This window comes from Poecilia latipinna, unplaced genomic scaffold, assembly GCF_001443285.1.
Source record: "Poecilia latipinna isolate Pla-1442-1.1 unplaced genomic scaffold, P_latipinna-1.0 Scaffold123, whole genome shotgun sequence".
Taxonomy (NCBI): Eukaryota; Metazoa; Chordata; class Actinopteri; order Cyprinodontiformes; family Poeciliidae; genus Poecilia; species Poecilia latipinna.
The window spans coordinates 505,639-531,989 of record NW_015112739.1 but is presented as its reverse complement, the minus strand read 5'-3'; the positions used below and the strand labels follow the sequence as shown (position 1 = coordinate 531,989).

The 26,351-nt window shown below is 39.4% G+C and overlaps 1 protein-coding gene across 1 annotated transcript; it reads right to left on the bottom strand.

Moving 5' to 3' along the window:
• Nucleotides 1–1,647: 1,647 nt before the first annotated feature.
• LOC106945020 (proteasome activator complex subunit 4B-like) lies at nt 1,648–24,645 on the bottom strand. Its single transcript, XM_015028414.1, has 24 exons — nt 24,201–24,645; nt 22,736–22,876; nt 19,503–19,619; nt 18,145–18,189; nt 17,767–17,916; nt 17,065–17,128; nt 15,590–15,664; nt 15,356–15,478; nt 15,174–15,266; nt 14,888–15,066; nt 10,125–10,211; nt 9,813–9,999; nt 9,380–9,469; nt 8,015–8,079; nt 7,614–7,764; nt 5,915–6,013; nt 5,585–5,654; nt 4,894–4,961; nt 4,226–4,429; nt 2,555–2,712; nt 2,155–2,250; nt 2,017–2,072; nt 1,837–1,893; nt 1,648–1,754 (listed from the first exon to the last, which is right to left on the bottom strand). The coding sequence occupies exons 1-24, from the start codon at nt 24,392–24,394 to the stop codon at nt 1,663–1,665; spliced, it is 2,661 nt and encodes an 886-aa protein (XP_014883900.1). The 5' UTR covers nt 24,395–24,645; the 3' UTR covers nt 1,648–1,662.
• Between the last annotated feature and the right edge of the window lie 1,706 nt (nt 24,646–26,351).

The following is a 26,351-nucleotide window of genomic DNA, read 5'->3' as shown; positions in this document are numbered from 1 at the left end:
TTTGCAGAAAGGTTACAAGAGACCAAAATGATCTCATTGTACAAAGGACTCAAACAGGAGAAGAGCATCAAAATTTCCACGGCATTTCATGACAGTATTTACAGTCATCAATAACTGGAGAAAATATGGGACAACAGGGATAAAACTGATGAAAAGAAAAGATGGAAACTGGTCAGGGAAGCTGCCAATCGAAACACTTTTAGGAGCTGCAGGAATTTTCCAAATAGTGATTGCGTCCTAAATGTAGCAACCATCTCCACGGTTTCCCCTTTACAGCAGGACTAAGAAGCATGGCTCCAAGAAAAAAGCATCTTCTTCCTAAAGGTCTGGCTAAAGTTTGTGGAAAAACGCGCTATGGATTGACGACGTATTGACATCTTGATGCATTAGTGGATTTCACTCAGAGAAATCGAGACAAAAATCAAACTTGGCAAGTACTCCTAAGACTTTTCTTAGAATTTTAAAAATATCCGCGAACCACCGAAGGCCTTAAGAGAGACTCTAAAGTGACAAAATGTTTGGAGTATTGTGGACTTTTAATGAGGCTTATAGTGTTTTCAGCAGGCAAATGGTGGAAAGACAGACGGAAAGGAGAGGTGTTCTGTGTCAAATGGATATAACTATGCAAACAGCAGGCACCGCTCCTCTGTCCTGCTTGGTTTTTATGTCCTTTAATCCCCCACTTTATGATGGTCGTTTCGCCAGATCAAACAAATTTATGCAAGCGGCCAATCACAGTGAATTGCTGACAGCTGAGCATCTACGTTAATATCAAATAAATGACATAGCAAAACTACCAGCGTGGTGAGAAACTGTGATAACTCACAATAATGATGAGGATGTAAATAAGGTGGTATCAAACATGTTGATGCTGTGTGACAATTAATTCAGTTGTGTGGTGTCTTTGTTATCACACTCTTCTCTTAACCCAGTCTAGACTGTATGATTGGTCAATTTCTATCAATGGATTACTGGAGGGTGGGTGTGTATTTTTATTTTCTTTCATGTATCATCCACTCTCCAAAAACACAAAATCTTACCAAGTATATTTGGTCTAGTTTCTAATGCAAACATCTTAGCATACTCGAAATGAGACAAAACTAACTTATAAGTAAAATTTCAGAATGATACATGAGCCTTTTAAGTCAATAATTCCTAAATATTTAATGAAGGCAGACTATTTCACTTGTAATATGGGAAGAATGTCCTGTTATTAGTGAAATAATCTGTCAGTGGTGCTTGTACTTTATATCAATATTAAGGAATCATTTACTTAAATCAAGCTCATGTATCTTGCTGAAATATTACATGTATTTTATTTTTGTCTTACTTCTGTGAGACTGAGATTTTTTGTGCATATGTCCAAAATATCTGACAAATTTGAAGACCTTTTGCAGGGAAGCGTGAGCAAATACAGTCAAGTTAAGTTAAGACAGACTGCCATCAAAGAACAATGAAGACCGAAAGCAAACTAAATATTAGTTTAAGATGTGCAAACTTATGCAACAATTTTACTGCAACTTTCACATTTTTTAATACTTTTCCACTTATGTTTTTTTTTTTTTTTCCCCCAATCAAGTTGTACAAGATATGTGACATCTGAAGTAATGTTTTATGGTCTCAGGTTTTAAATTGGAAAAACCTCCAGGAGTTTGACATCCCCTAGAGTGATTGTGGCAGAAATAAAGGATCGGGCACCTTAATGATGACAAAAAGGGATTTTGTATCATCTTCCGAGTGCTCCAGGATGTGATCTGGATTGGAGAAAAAGGAGACGAGTTTGCACCGCAGTCACATTTCAAACAGGAGAGTTTTTAAGAGAAAATCTCCACTCACGAAGCAGAAGTCTCATGGTCTGGCAGATGGACACTCTGTAGTTTTCCCATGAATCATCTGAAGGGGGGAAGAAGACACACAGACGTCCCGTATAGATGCAGAATGCAGAATGAGCTGCACTTATCGCCCACTGACACTGATGGTGCTTTTGATCGTTGCGCTACGTGGCTGTGTTCTTACCATACTCGACACCTACGTGCAGTTTGATCTCCCCCAGATTCACCATGGAGGGCACCCTGAGAAAAGGCCAATCGTGAGACAAGCCAGCATGATAAAAGCGTGTTTCCGTGCTATTAGTGTGCAGAACTGCAGCCTCACAGGTCAGGGACGTGTGCGCCATCCAAAGGGGGCAGCATGCTCCCAGCTCCGAGAAGGCAGTGCTGCACGATCGCTAAGCTCTGCCACAACTCCTCCCTGTTAACGACACACCACATCACACTCCTTCCTCTGCAGTATGGGGCTAGAGGCACCACAATGGCTTTCCAACACTCTGGGCTGCTAAATTCAACTTTCCCTACTCTGCGTAGGGAAAGTTGATTCTTCTTCTTGATTAAGAAGTCAGGAAAGACAGCTAAAACATATGTATCGCCTTCTCTTTTGGTGTGAACAGACCTCATCCATCAGTAATGGAGGAGCACCGTCCTGTTTGTTTGGCTTGAACGTGTGCGTGTGACGGATTGCCTCTGCGGATCCGAAAGTGAGACAAACGACTGCGCACCTGGTCATTGGCTGAGCTCCAGACACGTGGCCTTTGATTCGCTGCAGCTGGGGATGCAGGAGCGACGACAGCAGCTGGAAAACAAAGTTTTCCTCCTCCTGGCACGGCACATGCCAACACACACCCAACGCTGCCACATCTCCGGCTCGGCCCCAGTCCTGCAGGAGGAGACCCACAGAGCTGCAGTGAGCTGTTGCCACTTTTTTCCACTGGAACAACTGGCAGGCGAATCAGCACAGCCAGTCGACCTCCAAACCACAGACCTGTGTCATGTACCAAAGTCTTAAATATTTAAAACAGATGCAACGGATACAAAGACAAGTCTAGAAGAAGAAAACAAATAACGCCACTAACTTTTCTACAAACTAGCAACTTTAATGAATAAGAAAATGAAAAACAGGCTTAGACAGAATTGAAAAATGATGCGATGCATTAGATGAACCTGGTTGAACCACAGCTACGTAACAGGTGGCAAGTGCATGAATAAATGTAAGAAAAATATTTGCAAGTTTAAAAAGAACAAAGGAGTCACTAATAATCTGAACAAATCTGTTCACCGTTCGTTCAAATCGTCTCATCTATGTGGGCATGTTAGCAGAACCCTTACTTCTCATCGAATCCAATCCTCCTTCATAAAATCACCAATAATAGGATATTTTTGGGTTCAGATGGCTTGATTTATATGATAAGCAGATAAAAGTTTTAATTTTCACTTGCAGATTAATATATGTTCATGCAGTCCTCCGATCTTACAATTTACTCAGTGAATCCAAACAACTAAACACATTCAAGAACAATCCAGGCCACCGCAACATTTTTAAGTCAACACAATTTTCTCCTTCTGGCTTCTTTTCCACTTATTTTCTCCCGCTTGAATCTCACTGTAACAGCATATTGTGTGGAGCAGTCTTCAAATCGTAAGGGAAGAGAATAAATGAACGTAAGATATAAAATGACGTGTCAGTTTATATCAGATACATCATCCAATCTGCTGATGATCCATCTTGTGTCAAGTAACTCGTCGATGTTTGGAAACCACTTTATTGGTGCTGAAATGCCTTTTCATGTCTGTCATTTTGTACGATCTGTGTTATTTTTCATTTTTGCGACAGGCTGTTAGAGAAGTGCCTAAAGATTCGATCCAAAATAGGTTGCTTTCTCTTCATACGCGAGCTGATCCACTGATCCATCACCTTAAACGAGCAAGACTTTCAAAGTCTTAATGAGTCGGAGTCATTAGTCAGAGTTGAACTGGTGTAAATGACAAAAACATTCCTTTCAAAGTATTCAACATGAAAGAATAAAAAGAAAAACAATCAGAGGGATCGACGAGTTGCTGATCAAATTACTTTCATATATTACAGGAAAGTCAAGTTTCTCAGAAGTGTAAATTCATGCCAACTTATGTTACACTGTCGGGTATCTGCTTTATTAATCTTTGAAAGATGGATCCAATGGATCTACATAGTACTCTAAAATCATTTCCTTATATATTTTTATATTGGAACCCAATTTAAACATATTAATTACTGAGTTTGAGCTGAAAATATGTGCAAATATGTGAGAATGCTATAAAAATGGAATTAAATAATGATGAGTGCGATTTTGTCTATTTCTTTTTTTTTTTTTTTTTTTTTTTTTTTTTTTGCAAAAGTTTCGGTGCGTCTTTACCCGGATGGGGAGGTCGGAATCGAAGCCCCCAGAGGTGCTGCGGTACTCGGTGGGATAGATGAGAGACAGCGAGCGGAGTGTGTGCTCCAGCAAGCTGCAAGCGAGTGTGTAGGCCTGCTTACAGCGAAGATGCACACACACGCGCAGGATGCGCTCCAGCTCCCCTTGGTATTTTAGCAGCTGTTCGCCATCCACACGGATTACCTAAATACAACACAAACGCACACACGTATAACCGAGAACATTCAATTCAGTGGAGAGCTGCGCCTTAAATTTTGAGGATCTTCGGTAAATCACAGCGTCTGGCTCACTCAGCCTTGCGTTGAGCTCCCAGGAGTAATAAAAAAAAAAACTTGAAAGAGTGTCAATATGTTCTGGTTAACGACAAAGCGCTCTGATATTTATGACCTTGAACGGAGCGCACTGTAAGAAATGTCTTTTGGCTGGTGTTTTTCCTCTTGTAATATCCTTACTATAATTCTGAAGCGACTGTTTTTCGTTTTTTTTTTTTTTTTTTTTGACCCAAAAAAATGCAAATTGGTGCCAAGCATCTGTTCTCCTGTCGTTTTGAGAATGAATACAAATTCCGGACATGGTGCAGATGACAATAAGTGATCGTCTGAGTGTTTTTTAAAGCTTTAAGGTGCTTCAGGAGTTTGTCCTCTCACCTCAGAGAGCAGCTGGAGATTCCACAGCAGCTCCTTATCCAGCTCATCTTCGTTCTGCAGCTCCACATCTATGCACAAACACATTAACCCACAGAAAGCTTTACTTACTCGCCTCAAATACTTTATTTCTTGTGCTTAATTTGGACCCATAATCTTGGGTTCAAAGTGTTGTATCACACTATTCCAGTTGAGATTTGACATAAACTCTCTGTGTCCCTTGAAAATGTGTTTGAATTAACAGCTTTCGCTTAAAACAAATCACATAAAAAATAAATAACACCTGTTAAGAGAGGCAAGACTACGAGTGTAAAAATGATTGTGGTTATGATTAGATCTGCCGTAGCACAGAGTACACCAGGCTGTCTTCGTGCATGGAAAATAACTTCTGATATTTTTTCTGGCTATGTCACCTAAGAGTTTAATATTCTTAAAATCTATTTACTTTGTAAACTACTCCTTTAGGGGAAGTGCTGAAGGCTTAGATGATGGCTAATTTTATAACTTTTTGAGGTTACGGTGATCAGAAATTTTGAAGTAGCAAGGGCTGAAGATTTGTCTTCGGCTTTCATGTATAATTGAAAGGACCTGCTGAATAAACCTATTCTTAGCTCATGTGAGGGCTCAAATAGCCTTGCGAGCAGCGTCACATCCTGTCTACACACAGATCTGTTCTACAATGTGTGGTACTGACTGTCAGTAATGAGCGAGATGATGCTGCAGCAGTGAGGGACGAACAGACGGAGAGACTCAGCAGGATGACACTGCAAACACACAAAAACATGCAAAAAAAAAAAAAAAAGCATCCAAACATACAAAAGCACACACAATTAGGCACACATTCATGAAGAAAAAAAAGAACAGAAGCAATGAAAATGAGCATAGCAAATGGAATGAAAATATTCTGAAACATGCATGGCCTCAGGAAGGTGTACTATTTAAAACTTCTTTTTGGTTTCTGTACAATAACACAAAGGCAATTTGCATCACATGTATAAACAAAACAAGACAAAGCCAATGTTACCTTTGCTGCAGCCCTGCACATGTCGGCCACCATTCTGCCTGACACACACGTCTCAAAGATGCTGGAGGTGGCAAAGTTGTACAGCTTCTGCAACGCAACCTGATCAAAATGCAGTGTAGTATAAAATCAGATGATGCACTTCATTTGTATTAACTGTCTGTGCAAATGTTGTCGTTTTGTTGTTGTTGTTTTTTTCAGTTTTTGGTGCAAGCAATCATTTTTTATTGCATCATTAATGCATTGAATTATTGTTATTAATTTAAACGGGCTTTTAACATTACTGAGGACAGAATGTTCAGTCTGTCTCGTAAATCTGCGTGATTTAGTGGTACAGGCAAAATTTTTATATTCTTTCCAAACTGTTACCATTACACAAGGATGACAAGACCCAGCTTAGCAGGTTAGGCCAATTTAGTTCAATCTTACTAAACAGTGGCTCTAATTACAAATGACAAAATTAAAGTTTTGCCTCTTTCACAGTCCTCCTGTGGTTAAGACAGAGGAAGTCTTAAAGTTGAGAATTGAAGAAAATCCACTTCCTAATGTTACAGTTATGACTGAACACGTATTAGTTTTAATATTCTTGACATAAAAATGCCAATATTTCCCATTTTCTATGCTTCTTGAGACAATTTGATCAATAAGCATTTTAGCTTAAAATACAAGACTAATTGCATTCTTGTTTATTCTTTTTGAGAATAATTATTTGTTTTTTTTATGACATTCAGTGTTTTTACACATTAAAATCCCATAATTTACTCAAATCTGATTTTTTTCCCCTCATAATTTCTTACAAAACAGTCTTTTGAGCATAAAACAATTACCATAAAGTTGCTTTTAAAGTTGTAACATTGTATATAACCTTACATATTCAAAAATATGTTGAAGAACATATTTTAAATGTAATGCTTTTTTTCTGCTTCTATGAATAAAATATGCTTTGATTGCCGACATGTAAACAATATATTAGTTTAAAATCTAAACGTGGATTGGCTTAAATCTCAAATAAGCACTGAAATCACCATTTTGAGATTGCATTCACCTTTTTATCAGTCAGTAAATCTAAAACCAAAATATAAATGGTTAGAAAAATATAAATTGATGTCAAAAGTGCAATGTTTTGTATTTTGATTTCTATGTTGTTGTTTTTTTTTTTCGTTTTGTTTGTTACAAAAAGGAAAAATGTTTTGAAAGTTTTCTCTCTTCCATACTTACCCAGACGTCGGCCTAAACCTTTTGCACAACCAGTTCGTTCTGGACTGAATTTATTGCTTGTGACTGTAAGCCTCCAATGGATGTTTGTGCAACTAATGTCTAATAAAAACCAGGCATAATAATTTGGAAAAAAACTGACAGAAAACTGCTTTTAGAGCACCTCTCAAAATGGTAGGGTGTCTGGGTTCATCCTTCACAACATCCGGTGTTGGCTGGTAAATTATGTAGAGTTTATACGACACATTTTACCACCTAAACTGAGTCTTTAATTTATTCATTTTGTATTGTCAAATCAAGCAAGAAGAACTCGCAAAACAACAGAAACTGAAATCTCATATTCATGAAAGATATCATCAGTCAAAGCAAGAAGCTTAGTTTCAAGAATCTGAACCCGAAAAAGACATTTTTAAAGGTCACGTCACACTGAAGGCTTGTTATCTTTGAGACATGTGTGTATCAGCGACGGAGTGTATTTCTGCACTACCTCATAGATTTCTGTGGAGCACTGTGTTAGGATCGTACTAACGGTGGAAGACAGTCCCAGCTCCACCAGGCTCTCCAAATGAGTCTGGGTATCCGTCTCCGTCTCGTCTCTCGTCTGCTCCAGAGTGCTGCTGTCTATGAGAGCAAAACATCTGTGCACGCACACACATACGCAAACACAAACTTAAAACACTCGTCTGTGATGAAAATGTCAACAACGATATGATTTAAAAAAAAAAAAAAAAAGAAGAAAAACAGACACACATACACACACACAAAAAGGCTTTTTTCACTCCAGAGGCAGGGAGTCTAGTGCATTTCAAACAGAGAGACACATCCGTATTCTGACGATGACAACAAAGCTCCACAGAGTGACAGGCTGACTTGCTAATTTATCTCTACCTGTCCAGAAACTGCAGCACGAAGTCTTCAAAGCCGGCTGAGGCAAAGCAGAGATCTTTTTCAATCTGCAGGGAAGAAATATAGGTAATGTGTTTCTGTAATATCTCTATGATTTGTTTTTCTACGGCTTAATTGAGGAAAAAAGCCGTTGGACTACTCGGGGAGATACATTTGACGGACGCGAGCCTCAAAGGGAAAGCTCTTGATCTGCAATGGTAATCATCTTTAGATAATTGCTACAAGAATAAAACTGTGATTACAAGAAATCTGAATTGCATTTTCGCTGCAGGCTTGCCAAGATGTCACTTTGAGATTGGGTGAGATTTCCAGAAAGACCCCCTGCCCCATCTATGCTGAGAGTCCCCTCCGTTCCCCTGGATGCCGTCTCAGAGGAGACCCGCTACGAGACCCTGCACAAGCTGGAGGGATTAAGCATCCCGGCCAACCGCGGCGATCGTCCCTTAAATATGAAAATAAGTGGTTCGGCACGAACGCTGGAAGCAGACCCACAATGCCGGTCCGTGTCCCCATGCTGGAGAAAAATGACCAACATGGTGTTTTCACGCTTTGATTTTTAGTGCCGACTGAGAAAAACAACAACAGATAAGCAGATAATTAGCGCAGTCTGGGGTGGATTTTGTCGTCTGTTGTTGTTTTTGCTGCGTTTAGTGTCAGATAGTCTGAAACGCTGTTTTTCCGGCTTTATGCTAAGCTGAGTTGACATCTGAATGTTTATGGTGGGAACATTAAAGTGATGCAAGTTTTTCTTCTAACTGTCAGAAAGACAGAAAGCACATACGCTAACTTATGTGTCAAATTACCCAACAAATAAAAAGGACGTAATGATGGGTGCTTTTGAAGCATCACTTTGTAAATACAGAGTTCAAATTTAATTTGTCTGTCCTACCTGTTAGAGACGTAAACGGATAATGACTTAAACAACGACAGAAGTACAACAACCTTGCAAATACTGCAACTACGTTTTGAATAATACGTTTAGTTTCAATCTTTATTTTTTACGTACATTAAGCTGGTTACACAACACTAATTCCGAACAAAATAATGGTGGAAAGCAAAGTTCTTTTTCTGCTTTCTGTCAAAGTGCAGCATGTTGGAGTAGCTTTATCTTTCAGAAGCTAAAGACAATGATTTGTCCGATTATTCTTCTGTCTCCAGGTAAAAATGTTCCAGTGCCCTTTTTAGTTACAACTCACTTGTTTAGATTTGAGACACTATGCTTTAAAGAAAACGTCTTGGCGCCCACGATGTACGGAGTCTTCACATTTGTATCTTAAAAGTCGGCACGGTTCTTGTCCTGTTTGTGTTTTATCTGCAGAGGTGTTTGACATCTGTTCTGGTTTTTACCTCGGTGAGATCCGTCTGTCGAAACGGAGCAGATGAGCAGTCCACTAAAGGCACCAAGGTGGTGAAGGTGGTGATGAACTGGAACGTTATCTGGACGGAGATCCACAACAGATCAATTTACATCATCTGACACGATCGCGGCGTGCGTTAAATAATGTGCCAGGTAAGATTTTTCAAATCTTTTCACTGGGTCTGCTGAGATGATTAATACAGCGTGGAGAAAACGGGAGGGAAGCAATCCATTTTACTATTCGAGCAGACAACCAAGACACATTAATTACAACTTCTTCAAACTGAGGTATTCATTCCACTTTCTGGACTAATTAATAGGACAGACCTGAGTATACAAGAAGGGAACTCAATCAGCGAGAGCTCTATTGTCATCCCGTCTCATAATTTTTCTTCATTACTTATCGGCACATTCATTACTCACCATGCACTTGCTGAAGTCGTTGGGGTCCACCCCCGGGAGAGAGCCCATGAGCAATGGGAGCACGTGAGCGCGGCCCTCTGGGTAGCGGTTGTCAGGGGAAACGAGGCTGCGCGCCATGCCGATCATGCAGCTGAGGGTGGCGGTGAGCGTGTGCGGCTCCGTCAGGGTCTCCATCGCCGCATAGGTCCTGTTTTTACACACACCGTTTAATTACTGCCTGCATTTCACAAAAGCCCCTTTCTTCGGTCAAGTCTCAAACACGCCTTCATTGATGCACTTTAAAAATTGCACAAAAGTGCAGACGGATCTCACTTTTCAAGTACAGGCGGTATGACGAGTTGTGGTGTGAGCAGAGCCAGGTTCTGGAGAGCATAGGCTGCATCTGTGCTGCCAGTTTTGCTGCAGATCACCAGGAGAGGGCAGAGGGAAACACAGCAGAGTTACAGCATGAACGATACACACACACACACACACACACACACACACACACACACACACACACACACACACACACACACACACACACACACACACACACACACAGGGAGACAGATAATCACTGATGAGCTGTCCTTGTCCAGATTAGGCGCATTGTGACTGAGGCCAAGTACACGCAATGACTCACTAATGAGACACCCTCTCAGATGACTGCATGTGTTTACTGGTTGTTTACCTGTTCATGCTCCAGTGACCTGCTCACGACATTAAAGCACAAGACATAAAAATAAAAATAAAAAAAAAATCGCTCTAATCTTTAAGTGTCGAGATTTGCAGATTCCAGGTACGAAAGGTTTGACCTACTAATCAGCAGTGAGCAGTTTTTGACATTTAAAAAGGAGAGGGTGCTGATTAGAGGAAATGGCTGGGATCGAATGTCTGAATCAAAGCTGTAGCAAAAAAAAAAAAAATCTGATCCCTGAATGTCGACCAAGAAGACCACCAACTGGCTCAGACAATGCAGCAGAGTGCTCACACCTCCTCCCTCAGAGACACCTACATCTCTATATGTATCTGCAGGAGCACAAATTTATTCTGTCACAATTCCCGCCTAAATCTGGCAAAGGCTGTTAGATTTTAAATGTCAGCGAACAAACTACGGTTCCGGTCACAAGTTTAAATACACTTGTTTATGAGAGCTTCAGTGGCACGTTTAAATTTATTCTGGGTTTCCTCTGATGTACACAGGTTCATAACTAAACATAGCTGCTCAAATATATTCATACACCCCCATTAATAACAAATGTTCATTTAGTAAATTGTGTGTTGTAAGATACAACACATTTTTTGTAGATGTCAACAAGGTCCGGACACACCGGTCACTGGATATTTGACTGGTGAATTTAACAATTCAAATTAATCTCTGTTCTTCTCAGAGATGAATTTGAATTGTTTGGTTTCTTTGAACAGACTTAACTTTTGAGCCTAGCCCATGCCTGGCACTAAATCTTATTCTTCTTCATCCATTTCCAAGCTATTTTTAATGTAGTTTAGGTTCCAACAATCAAGCTGCTGAATAACTATGCAATATGTCTCTGTCTTCATTATTCCACCAATGCATAAGTAACACTGGCATCAAACTGGGCCCGCAGGATGACAGAGACTCCTTGTAGCCAAATATCTTAAGCTTTGTCACATCTGACCATAAGACTTTTCTCCAGAAGACATTCGACATCTCCACTCTTCCAGCAGAAGAGAAACCAAACTGTAGTTATTATCTTTGGACCAAAAGAGTCAGGGCACAGCTTCAGTTATTACAGCTAGAAAATAGTGGTCGCGTCCAAAATCTGGGTTTAGTGATGGACTCAGATCTGGACCTTAAGAGACACATAAAGACAGTTACAAAGTCAGTCTTCTACCACTCATTCATGTATTTATCTTTAGTCGCATTGATTCCTGCAACAGTGTCTTCACAGGTTTGCCTGAAACAATAATCAAAGAGCTGCAACTGATCAAGAACACAGCTGCCGGTGTTCTGACTAAAACTAGGAAGTTGGAGCACATTGCCCCAGTTATAAAGTCCCTACACTGGCTCCCTGCAGCTCAGAGAATATACTTTAAAATACTTTTGTTAGTTTATAAATCACTGAATGGCTTAGCACCAAAATACATTCAAAACCTGTAGTTGTTGCATCAACCTTCCAGACCACTCAGGTCCTCTAGTTCAAGTCTGCTCCGAATCCCCAGAACCAGAACCAAACATGGAGAAGCAGCATTCAGTTTTAACACTCCACTGATCTGGAACAAACTTCCAGAAAACTAGAAAACATCTGAAACACTGAGTTCAGATTTCAGTTCAAATTTCCATACAATTGGGAAACTAGCCTCATGATTTTTGATGATGGCATTTGAGTAACTGTTATTGGTCGTTTCATTACTGGCTATGGTGAAAAGCACTTTGAATGTTGCAGAAATCTGCTACACAAATAAGCTTGACTTGACATGTGGGCAGCTGCAAATTTTAGTTGAGCTTAAAGGTGTCAATTTCGAAGCAGGAGGCTTATTTCTTGCCTCACCCCGACACTGCCGTTCCAGCAGTTTCCAGTTCGCTAGGTCACAACTTGTTCTTGATTATTTCCTCTCATCCGAGTGTGACAGTTTACCTCAGAGAGTTGAAACCGGGACACAATTGGGTGTTCCTACATGACAGTGATCATAAACACACATCGAAACTAATTTTGGAATGGAGAAAGCAGGCAAACATCAAGCTTCTGGATTGGCCCCAACATTAACACGAATGGAAATTCGTGGATGACGGTTAAAAGCAGAGTTTGTGGCTGGAAATGAACTCAATTCAACCATAAAAACTGGCCATCCAGCCAGAAATATACAGACGTTTTTTGATGGCTGGTGTGTCTATAAATTTCCACATGTAATTTATCCCTGTGTGTGAATCACAGAAAATTCTCAATAACATGAAATATGTGCACCAAGTTGCACTTTTCAGCGTATCTGCACGTTTCAGCGGGCCAAATTTAAGACTTAACACCTTTTTAATAGTAGCTTGAATGAAATTTAAGACATATAAACTATAAAGATGAGATGATTGGAGGATCCTGCTGGCTCATACAGGTTGGCAACAAAACCAACTTGTGATACATTTTCACTTACCCGTGGTAGACTCAAAAGAAGGTAGATAGCGAGGGTATATTTATTAGCAGCTACCGTATTTTCCGGACTATCGAGCGCACCTCACTATAAGCCGCACCCACAAAGTTTAAATTAAAAAAAAACTTGGATCGATAGCCTTCAACTTAAAAGCGGCATCATTGGAGATTGGAAACATTTCTCCGTCGCGCCTGCTGCTAGCATGTATGCTCTAAATGAAAATTAGCACTTTCTTCTTTGATTTCCAATTTTGACCTCCAATGATTCACTTCCTGCTAACGAGCCCCCTGGCGGTTGAAGAAAAATCCACAGAAAAGCCGCACCGGGTTATATGCCACGCTTTTTTCAAAGTGTGGGGAAAAAAGTAGCGCTTTATTATTTATTTAATATTTTAGCCGAAAAATACGGTAGTTTCCGACCGCCTTGATTCACAGAATACAATGAAGATGTCTGCATGCAACTTAAGCTTTTGCCTGACAGAAACAACAAAAACTACATACAAGATTGAATCGTCTTGCCACGACGAAATTTAAAACCTGTGATTATTGTATTTACATTTTTAATTTCAAATATTTTAAGGCCTTAATTTTAGATATACATGGATTTAGGACTTTTCAAGGATGCGCATCAACTGGCTTTAAAAATCGTCAAGGTTGTTTGCACCCGAGAATAAAACTATTCCAATAAATCGTTAAAAGCTCCGAAATAATATAACATTTATGGCCGTAAGAGGTGTACTTCTGAGAAATGCAGATTTAATTAACCGAATAAACTTTTATTAAACTGAAGTTCATCAGTAAAACTTTATTTATATCCCTTTGAGGTTTTTTAAACCTGTCGAAAAGATAACTAAATAAATACTAAAGCTGGTATAACAAAAGCCTCCTGAGTTTAAATTTCTGTGTGCAGGATGCATGTGTGGGTTTTATCCTGACACTCCAGTTTTTCTCCCAAATATCAAAAACATGTCTGTTAGGTTCATCTGCCTCTTTCATGCTGTGCAGCATGTCTCTAAGTTGCATTGTCATAGATTGGTGACCTCTCAAGGTTGTAGTCCGCCTCTGGCCTGAAGACTCCTAGCAATATGCACCAGCCAGGTTGTTGCCATTTATGTCCACGCCATAAACTTCTAAAGATGCACGGCGCCGTTTCCAGGCCCTGAGGGACTCGATGGCAGAAATCCAGAGTTCCAGAAGTGTTTTATTAGGAATGCCAAAGTGCATTTAAAAAAATGGTATGAAGTCATTTTGTGATTTGTTTTGGCTAATTGCTTCCAGATATATCTTGTACAATTAAAATATCATTGATTTCATTTCATCAATTTAAAAGGTGAAACGTCTATTACATAGATTCATTATAGATTAAAATCAAAGTGTTTACAGCTAATAAAACACCCCCCAAACTAGTTTTTTTTTTCAGAAATGTTGGAAAACTGTAAAGTATGTCCTTGTACTGTGCAGTACAGCACTAATTGGTCATAATTAGTCGAAGCTCCCTTTGCACAAATGACATACAGCATGAAGGCAATCAAACTCTTGCTTCACAAACCCCGCAAAATCATTGTTATCCCTGCTGCTTGTGCTCATTTTTCTAGAATACGTTTTCCTTCCACTAAACCTTCTGATAATATGCTTAGCTAAAACACTCCAGTTGATAACTTTTTAAGGATGACCTTCTGTAGCTCACTCTCCTTGGTGAGATATTGCAGACTGCTGGACAATTATCAGCTTAGAAGTATTTTTCGTTTTTGTGTGGGATATAACATTTCTGTGTCAAATATCCTTTTTTTATTGTAATATTGTGATTATTTGAAAAACTTATTCTTGGATTTTTATTAATCAATTATCATCAAATTAACGTGAAAAACATTGGTCTGTGTGTCATGACTCAGCATTATATTTGACTTTTACTTAAAATAAACTTTCAGATTTAGTGATTTGCTTATGCAGCTGATAAAGAGAGCGCAGTACCTGAACATGGCCAAGAGGGCGGCGCCAGTGAGGCTGCGGGTGAACTCTTGCAGGTCTGCATCTGTCAGTTTTTGACACTCGGGCACCGGAGTGATCCAGCTGGATCCAGCGTAGCGTTCCCGATGCACGCGGCGTACGACGCTAGCTGGCAGTCGCTGCAGCAGCCTCATCAGTCGAGACTAAAACAAATCACACATTTCTGTAATAAATACCTCAAGGATTAATTGATTCCTTCGTGCAAAACATGGATGTAAAAGTATACGAATGAGAGGACGAAGAAACTGACCTGCCAGCGACCGTGGTTGGAGGGGTGGAAGAAGGAGGCAATGCTGTTGAAGAGGCAGGTCAGTTCTTTCTGTGCAGGATTTCCTGGTCCGCCCTGCAGAAAAATGAGCATTGAAGGTTAATTAAGCAGCCGCAGTTCAATGTTTTGACACAATTTTTGTCAAAATCTTCACTAGTGTGTACCAGCAGTGCCGTGATCCATAAAACCAAGTATCCAATGTCGTAGGAGTTGATGAGGTATCTCGGCGCCACCATCTGACTGACCCCAACCGGAAGGTTTAAACTTCGCAAGATTCTGGTAAAGATCTGCACACACACACAAAACAACAGAGTTTCACCTTCCACTCACAGCGGCCCCCTGGTAAAACGCACTAACAGGAACACATGTATATCCACATAATTCTGCTAATGACTCACTGTGGGAATATAAGGAGTCCAGTCCACATAGCCGATGTTATCGTTGGCAAGCCGAGCAAACAGGTTCACTAGGTGCTACAAGACAACATCAGGAAAACAGTGACTGCCGAGTCTGTAGCAAAATTCCCAGAAGTGAAGTTTGCCATTTCAAGAATTAAATATAGCCCCTGAAAAATTGGAGAGATGCTCAAGAGGGAGAGGAGGACGTGTGCTCAGCCAGGCCGCCGAGGGCCTGGAGGCTGGATAAAGGCAGAGCGGAGGCACAAATGGAAAATCTTATCTGCACGCTGAGTGGAAACCAGCAACAACACTTCAATCATCGCAATCAGGGAACGTAGAAGCCGTGTCATTCCAAATTACTCCATCCATCTTTGGGAAAATGGAAAGCCGGTTGATCCCTTGCTCAATATATTTAAAACGTTTTAAAAATCCATTAGAGGTGAATTTTTTTGTTGCTTTCGTGATAACATAAATTTGCTCTGACATCAGAAATTCTCCTTCAAATCCACGGGAGCGCTGTGTCTTACTAAGGTTTTCATACTCCACATTTTGTCACACCACCACAACAAATTTCACAGTATCTTAGAAGAGGCAGAAGGAAAATGACATTTAGCTTTATTATTATTTATCTTGCAAAAGATATGTGGTCCATTTGAACTTAACCTTCTTTGCTCTGATACCCCTGAATAAAAATCCTGTGCACTAAATTGCATCAGCAAACCCATAAAGAACTGTTCAGAAAACATTGCACCCCACAAATATTGGTTCTTTTATGAAAGACTGGATGAGAAAAGCAATTGAAATAAAAAGCCATAAGATGTCCTGCTTGCAGTTTGATACAAGTGGATGATTGTGGTGGTCTAACATTAATACTGAGCTTTCTGGACTGGATGCTCCCCAATGAGCTGCTGCTGGAGGTTTCACACTCTAACATTGTGAGTGCAGCCAAAAACCTCCCAAAACATCCGGTCAGTAAAGCTCCTGCATCTGCAACAGTGAGGTACCAGCTAATTCTAAATGTTTAAATGTTAGCTTCACAGACGCGTACTGAGCGCTCCTCTTGAGATGCGCTTCCTGGCTGTAAAAGCACCGAACACCGCATGGTTCCCTTCCTCTGCAGTACAAGTTAATGCGGGAAAATGTTAATTAACGGACAGCTTAATCGGCTGCTAAGTATTGAAGCAAAGAAGAGCAACCTTCCGTTATTGGGCTGAACACAAATACATGCGACACTGATTTAACTTTGTAAAAATTTGGGGAATCTTGAAACCCTATCATGTCGTTCTACAATTTTGCACAACTTTCTGTTGAAAGTGTGTTATTATTTTTTTTTTGATAAAATAAAAAAAAGAGTTCAGAGCTTTCTGTGTGTGTGTGTGTGTGTGTGTGTGTGTGTGTGTGTGTGTGTGTGTGTGTGTGTGTGTGTGTATGTAAAAGATCTGAATCAACCTGAAGCTCTGCGAGTGTGTACTCACCCCTTCCCAGCTCGGCTGATTTTGCACCGACATCCACAGATTCATTAACTCATCAAACCACAACCTAAAAAAACACAAACACACACTCAGAGAAATAACTTTTCAGATTAAAACTTAATGAGATACACCTGAGGCTGAATTCCCCTCATTTATCTGCAATTTCCCCTAAACATGAACTCATTTTCTCCTCTGTGTATTCTGGAGGAGGGAGAGCAACAAAATGAAAATGGAAAAAAAAGAAAAGAAAGAGAGCATTAAAGATGATGTATTGTGGAAACTGTGCAGAAACTGCTTATGGATCCAAGAGTAAATCCAGACAAATCGCTTACAAAAAAACCCCCAAAAACCTGTGGAACGCACTGAGAAGCCTTGAAGAGGCTTGACAGCTGGAATACAACCACGAGAGCAGAATGAAGGATAGGGGCAGCGTTTTTTTTTTTTTTTTCCATAAAAAGCAACATATTAGCAAAACAAAAACCGTTTCAATTTCAACTGCACAGGTTTAAATCCTTTCACAGCCTGATAATGCGGTTGCTAATGTGCTGCATTTTAAAGCAACTCAGAAGCTTCATTTTTCAGTTTCTGCAGGCAGATCTCTTGGTAAACTTTTGAAACCCTGCGAGCTAACTCTGGCTCGGGACACTCAGTCCTCAGCGTGTGATTGCGCTTCCAAACAGAACCATTCCGGCCGGTCCGACTCACTGGAAGCCCTGGCTGTGTTCCTGCGGGGGCATGATGGTGGGCAGAAACAGCTCCATGTTGCTGATTGCCTTCTGCATGACCACGTCAAACACGCACAGCAGGGGGCGCCACTCATCCAGCATCTCCTTGGTTGAGGATGCTGGGAAATACCTGGGAGCAAAAATAAAAAAAAACACATACATATTTATTTAATAACAACAGAGAAACTCCGGTAAGCACACACGCACAGAACAAATAAAGGCTGGGGCCATAAATAGATGCGAACGAGCAAAGATACGAGTAAACACATTGATCTGGAGGACACAGCTCAAGTAAAGATCAAAGGAAAACATTCTTTGCTTTCACAGATTATATGATCAGAGAGAGGATGAGACTTACAGTCTGCAGCTTTTGATCAAAGCCTTCAATATGTGGTCCACTGAGCTGTAAGCAAGCAAAGAGATGGATGAGCATGTGTTCTTCCTCTTATGTCGCACTAAAAAAAAAAAAAAAACTTGTGCAAAAACTACAGAATATTCAGAATTTGAATTCATAAAAATTCTCAAGTCCTTTTAGAAATGTCTCTATCACCTTTGGGTCCACGTTTTTATGTGGCCCTCCAGTCTCCAGAGGGACACAAGAATAAAGCCTTCAAGAAAACAGTTTTACGCATACATACTATTTAATCAATCAAATCAACATTTACCGCCAAATTACGTTAATCAGTCCCTCCACTCTTTTGCAAGTGCAGAAATTACAACAAAATGAACAGACCTCTGCATTTTTTTCGCGCTGATGCACAACTGTAAGTTCGTTCCAAATTTTCCGCAAAAACAGTCAAAACAATCAAGTTAAAGTGACGGCTAACTCCCACCTGTAGGTGGCAGTATTTCATACTCAACCTTATTGTAGGTCATGATCAAAATGGCAATATACGAAAAGTCACATTACAGAAGAACAAATATTGCTAAAATTCTTACAAATGTTTCTAAATGAGTGATTTTGATTCCAAACAAATTGCTAAAACCAAAATGTTAAATAATATTTAATTTTAAGAAGTACTTATCAAATGCAGACACAGCTGTTTAACATGAGGGGTTTTGTGTGTATGTTATACATTGTGGCACAGCCAGCCCTTTGAGGACATTCATGATCTAGATGTGAATGTTCAAGGTGAAAATGAGCTCGACTCCCCTGATCTAGATCTAAAAGTTTTGAACATCCTTCTATGACGGTAGATCTAGATCAGTTAGACCAGATGGCGAGTCTGCAGGTAATTTTGCTGTCACTTCAATACGACTTTAAAATTAGTTTCGTTCTATTGCACACAGGCCGGATTTATCAGATGCATGACCAATACTTATCCATTTTGGATTTCAGTGGGGTTTTTTTTATTATTCTTTAAAAAAAAATTCTATAATAACTATATTGTAATTTGGTTTTTATTATTGTTGAGTTATTTATCATTTTAGCTGTTTTTCTTTTCTGTATTTGTTTCACTACTTAGTATGAATGTCCACTGTGTTTTCATGTCTGTCCACTTCTCTTTAACCTCTGTAAAGCACTTGTGTTACACTCGTCTGTATGAAAGTGCTCTACAACATGTTGATAAATCACCATTTATCTAACTTTATTGCACTAATTTTTTTGAAACACAAGAGATTTGAAAAACAAAAAACAAAACAAAAAAACTAGTGTATATTTGGGTGGTTTGCAGCAGTGAGAGACCGATACGATGCGAAGGTAAAGGCGCATACTTTGGGAACCAGACGAGACCCAGGTGCTCCGTTTTGGAGTAGATGAGTCTCTCGTACAGCTCGTAGAGGGGCCTCCATGGTAGCTGAAGGTCATCTCTTGACAGCAACTCCTTCTTCCTGTTTGGAAAAAACAAGTCAGACCTCAGCTGGCCCGCCTGCGTGCAAACGCTGGTGGGTTCTCAGATATTTAAAGCTGTGAAAAGCCTCCTGTTTGTGAAAATGTTGCGACGAGGTGGGACGCTACAGGGTGTCTGTCAGGGGAGAGTGAGTCATCCTTTCACAATCACCGCGGCTGCCAACTTAGGAACACGTCCACCAACATGATGCGGTGATTCTATGAAGCCATTAAAGCATAACTGGACAGACAGCTGCAGGCTTTAGCAGCTTCACAGGAGAGGTCTGGAATAATCCGCCTGTTAGTGGTTTCAAAAAAATGAGGCACGTTTAAAACCTTAATGTAAAGTAACATTATCCTTTTCTCTGTTCCTTTTAGTTCCTCAAACGCCCACTTAAGGTTTTAGATTTCCCACAAAATTATGCTTCTCTGCTCAGCACCTCAGAAGCTTTTAAAATGATTTCTTTTAAATCCCCCTGAGAACTTCCACGCTTTCTTCACACTAAGTTACAGTTCTTCATTAAGTCACCGATTTTAAAGGATTACACCTAACAGACGCATGCCAAATCCCTTCACTTGAGAATGTGCACAGTTTTTATGAACAGAAAGTCCTTTTGTTCTTATTTATCTATCGGTGAAGGAACAGGCTCTCGCTGGGGAGATTTCAAGAGGAGACAATCTGCAAAGTTGGCCGTGAAATCCTAAAGCGCAATACGAAGAGAGTCTGCAGACCTAATGTTCGCTGTTAAGGATCAAGTTCAGCACTTGGCTGCGAGAACTGAAGCTTGATACTCCGTTATCCCAGATCTTTCTCTTTTCATCTAAAACAAAGACATCTGACGTCAACGTAAAGACCTTGTTTTGTGATGGATGCAGAAATCATAGAAACGCACTTGAAGACTAATAGCAAGTGATGAATGCCTCGGAAACTATTTGCGTGTCACTGGGGGAACGACGGATCTGATCCAGGAGACAAAAACCAGGAGAAACACAAACAGGCCGGAGCCTAAAGAGTGATAAATTTACTGTAGAGCCAAGATTCCTCGCTCACAACGAATGCTTCTGAGTGTGAGGATATGTATTTTAGCTCGCTAACATATCGCCTACTCGCTGCACATTTTACTCCTTCGGTTGCTGCAGAGTGTAAAAAAAGCTGTCCAGATTTGTCACTGGAGGCACGTTCCTTCTAACTGTGACTTTGTTCTGATTTCTATTTGAGACACAGTGAAATATAATTTTCCCAAGTTTTAACCACAAAAACCAAAAGCTCCACTCATTAATCATGACTTGATCCACAAGATTTATTTTATGATCCTCCAGAGGAGCTGCTCGTGAAACGGACTTACCTACATCATTATGAACTAACCACCACTGTAACCGCTCTGAACAGCTACAGCGCCTTGCAAAACTATTCACATCCCTTAAACTTTTTACCATTTGGCACATTATAGACACAAACTTCTATGTATTTGACTGAGATTGTAATAAAGTAGTGCCAAATTCTTCAGTGGAACGATCTCTCAAGGTCTTTATATGTTTTACAAACTAAATCTTGTAATTTGTAAATATGAATGTTACCTAATTTCAGTAATAAATGCTTCTGTGAAGGTTTCAGAGGTTTGTCACAAAACATTAATGAACAAACGGCATCACGAAGACCAAGGAACACAGAGACAGCAAAAAGATGTACGCTAACTCTGGAGGAGCTGCAGCAATACGTGACTCAGGCGGAAAAATCTATCAGTTTATCAGAGCTAATGAGAAGATTAATTGAACTAATTCCAAGACAAGACGGGAAGAAAACCTGTTAGATGCTGCAAACACTCAGAACTGGGTGAAATGGAATGATTTAGATCGAAACGTTTTCGTGTGTTTTAATGGTCTAGTCAAAGTCTAAATCTAATAGAAAATGAGAAGAAAAATGGGAAAACAATTCCCAGTTTGTAGATGTGCAAAGCTGGAAGAGACTCTACCACATATTGACTAATTAGGGCAGCATACAATGCAAATGCACATAACATTTTGATAACTTTGTATAATTTCACTTCTCTTTTCACAAATGTGCTTTAGTAAGAGTTGATCAATAAGATAAGATCCAAATAAAATAAACTGTTGGTTAGGGTGTAATCTCACTAAGTAGAACTGTTCAATTAACCTAAACTTGTAAAGTCAAATAATTTATTACACAATCATGCACTTGAATTTTACAAAAATGTTCTGTAGGTGAATTGCAAAGGCAAGACTTGTCTGCATATTGCACTGATGTTTAGGATCAGCACCATACAAAAAAAGTTTCTGCACACATATATATGTTTGTTTGTTTTGTTTTTTTCAAACTCTGCAAGTAAACTTTGTGAGTAAAGACATTACAAAACCACAAGAGACTCATTACCAGTCATCTCAAAATTAAAATAAAGTGAAAATATATTGAATGAATCTATAATTAATGCTCAATATTAACTACGTGAAAAGAATTTGTTCAGTAATGCGGGTATGACAAATCACAGATTTCATGTCTGGGGCCCCGGAATATTAACACAATTTATCAACCAGTGTGTATACTTCAATAGAGGTGTTTTTGTGACTTATTGCTTTTTAAGCGCTACAGTGTAACTCTTTATCAAATCCTTGTGATTTTATTGATTAGGATCCAGGTTGAACGTCTCTCTAAGTCTCTCTAACTGCGCTGCTTTTGTGCGGATGTCCTCGCTCTGAATGCACCTTACAGAGCATTTATTGATCCTTCTTTCTCAACTCTCCAAATTGCTTAAAGCAACAACTGGATGGCCTCCAAATGGCACAGGAGCAGGAAAGAAATCCACTTTAACGCGTCATGTGATAACCGGCGGTACACCACTATTAGCACAGTGATATTTACAAACAGGGCTGCTCTCTGATCTCATTAAAGCAACAGGAAGGCTAAAGGGAGAGGCTCTTCCTAGAAAGTTCAGTTTACTAGGGTCAAACTGTCTTGTGTTTTAGCAGAGCTTGCACTTATTTTGCTGTTGCACTGATGGTTCAATAAAGCTACAACTCCTCTTCAAGCAACCCCAAGGCCCTTTCAGCCCAACAGAGAAGCATTGTATAATACATGTGCATGCTTTGTTTCCACACCCACTTGAGAAGCTGAATGAGCAGTCTGGCATAGCTGCACATCATGTGGGGCTCCAGGTTCGGTAGCGTGACCAACTCATAGAGTAGATTGATGAAGAGAATGTGATCCTCTTTGCTGAACCTCCGGCCATAGAACTTCAGAAATCTGGATGGGGGAAGAGACAGCGGTCAGAGAGCAGCTGGTCACTTCCTGTTTAATGCAGCTGACAGGCATTAAACAAGGTCAGCTGCAGAAAGAGCTGAAACAATACATGATCCCTCCTTTAAAAGCTCTGACAAAATGATACTCTGCAGCACAACAAGACATAAACTGTCCCAATGACGTCAAATAACATGAATGGTTAATCCGTCTAATAATAATACATCAATGCATAATATTTAAATTATATCTTACAGCAAAGACATAAATAATTTACTTATATCTCAATATGGCACTTTTGAACCTCCATACACATATATGTTAAAATCAAATGTTATTATTCCAGTACTTCATCAAATATTTTACAGTTTATTTACAGCGGGAAACAATGGAATAATTATGACTGTTACTGTGACTCAACCATGCTGATTGGATAACCAGCATGGCAAGTGAACTTCAGACCAAAACCAGTGTTTGCAATTTCATATTAATTAATTGCATATCTGTGTAATTGAATATGAATAAGTAAGTTATTACCTGTTTATATTAACTGTTGACATTTGTCTTAATTTAATTATCAATGTCTGTTGAATTTAGGCACTTTCAAACTTCCATAGAATGGCCATAGAATGAATGAGCAAGACTGAGGAACAAAAACATTTGTGATGTTCTACGTCACGTGATCATAAAATAGTTCAAATCTGAGCAGTGTTTACAATTTTATATAAATTAATTACACATTTGTTTAATTGAATATTTAATAAGCTGCTTATTAATTTGTTTTACCAGCTTATATATATATTTTTATATTAATGTAACAATTTGAACTGTGGCATTTTGAATCTCTGTAGAATAACTTTGATGGTAACGTTGACAGAAAAAATAAATCCATGATTTTCTTAATGAGGTATTTAATTTTTTACTAATTTAATAATACTTTTTCACACAATAATTCATAATTTAATTATTTATGTTAATTTAATTGTGGCCTTTTGGACTTCCACTGTATTACATTGATGGGTAAAGTTGATGTGCAGCAGTACCTGACCATGAAATTGTTATTTTTTCAGTAAATAAAACAAATGGCATACTCGAATAATTCAATTTTTACATATTCATTCATGATTTTTTTTTATTATTATTTTAATTAATTCATGACACAATACAGCTGTCTTTAATCGGCTATTTATTAAATTGTGGCACTTCTGGACTTCTATACAACTGAATCGCACCACGGGTATTTACCAAAAGTTTTAAGTTGTAAAGAATTGCCGGTTACTAATCATGGTTTTAGTTCTCCAAAACAAGCCATCTTTGCATGGACACTTACGAGAAGAGTTTCCTGGACCAGAAGGCGACTCCGGGCCACAGCTCCCTGAGGAGAACCGCCCTGCTCAGGTTGGCTTTGATCTCCGCCAGCAGCTCCGCGGCCTCCCGGTCCAAGCGGTCACAGTAAGGCAACATACCGTTATAAACAATCTCCTTCTGGGGAATAAACCCCTCCACACCCCCGTCCACAGTCATGTCCCACCGTGGCTCGGGTCGCTGTAGTGTTGGCTCTTGAAGGGGCTCTTAAGGAAAATCGCGCGTCTGGTTAATGTCGCACCTTCTGGAAAGAGCGCGGCAGAAGTTAGAGGGCATAATCCGCTGTGTCCAGCAGCCCGGAGGAAAGTATGTCACGCTAATTGAGCTGGCCAAAGCCCTGAGCTGGGCCTGTTTCTCTCAGTTATGCAGTGTCAGACCGCGGTGTCACCTCTCTCACCCCATATCACACACATCCGCGCTGAAACAGCCGAACACCAACGGGGTCGAAGGGGTCGCTTCTCACCACCAGGGGTCCATGGGAATATGACTCTTTCCCTTTTTTTTTTTTTTTTTTTAAAGTTTGCCATACTCTCAAAGACAAGCTTTGATGTCTGAGCTGCCTAGACCAATTATAAGGTGGGGTCTTTGATATAAGAAGCGTTTAATGTTTAGCCATGGGCGTAAATGTTTAATTCTACTGTAGAGGGCACTGACGATGAGCAAGGTGGTGCCTATCACTCTATAGTAGAAAAAAAAAAATCACAGGTTGATCTTTCAATTTAAAAAATTAAAATTAAAATAACCCTGCCATCATTTACAGTTAAATCCAAAATCATTTGTATCTTTGGTTGATTTAGATTTAAATTATACAGGGCATATTTATGATCCTTGGGTGTCTAGAGTTTTGGTTGGTTTACATCTGTGTTTTTCTATTATTCCTCTCCAGATCATTTACTTTTAAAAAGTTATATCAATTCCTTTCTTTCTTTAGTTTATTCTTTTGTTTTATTTGTACTTTTGGATTTTGTTCTCCTTAATGATCAGTGTTATTCTTTTCCACCTCTGCTTAGTATTCACCTTCCCTTAGCGTGCTATTTTGTTCCCGTTCACAGCTGTTCCCAATAACCCGATTTCCTCACCTGCATCAAATGTCATCCTCCACTCTTTTTTTCCGTGTATATACAGTATAGCTGGTTCCTTTTTCTTGCCTGCTTCCTGCCAGCATTCCACATCTTGTTATCCTGGGACTCCCTTTGAAAGTTTTACGTCTTGTTATTAAAAACTCTTCTCTTCACCTCCTGCCTCCTGTCATACCTGCCTTTGGATCCAACTAAAACACAACTTCACAGAAATTATACTGACTTCTTGCAAAAGATTAAAAAAAAAAAAAACGTAAAAGGAGCAAATAAAGATATATGTCTATGTTAACTTTTTTTTTTTTTTCAAAATGGGATGCTGGGCATTATTAATACGCATGATATTTAAAAAAATGTGAAAAAAAAATCTTTATTGGCATTACACCAATCAAACCCTTCAAAGTATTACTTACAAGCTTTACGAATGTTCACAATTTATCTCTGGTGCAGATTTCCAGATCTTTGAGGTCTGAAGGCCTCTTCATCATCCGCTAATCTTTAGCTCAGATTCAAGTCAAACAAATATGGAAAGCACAAATTTTAGGATCACCGTAAAATATATGTTCTGTTAAAGATCTGCTTTTATTACATAGTTATCAGCTAAGTTCTGATTCACTGGTGTTTGAGGAAATATGGTACATGGCTTTTGTACTCAGAAGTCAAAATTTCCATGCTCCAAGTCGTAAAAATCCGCTGGAATTTCCCCCGTCAGGTGGGAATTCTGACTCTGACAGTGGCCAGCTATATGCATTAAAAAACTGAGCAAAGGTTGTGGTAATAAACTGAGTGTTTTACACTTTTGTTTTGTTTTCTTAAACAGATACTACTGGAAAACATCTGTGCTTGCAAATCTGTGAATACTCCTTCAACTTTTCATATTTTGAGGGTTACAATCAGAAACTTCAATGTATTTTACCTGGATTTTATGTTTAGTAGCAAAGTGAAACAAAAATGACACATGGTTGCATTTTTTTTTTTTTTTTTTTTAAAAAAAAAATCTGAAAAGGGGGGGATTTTTCTTATTTTTTTGTTTTCTTCCC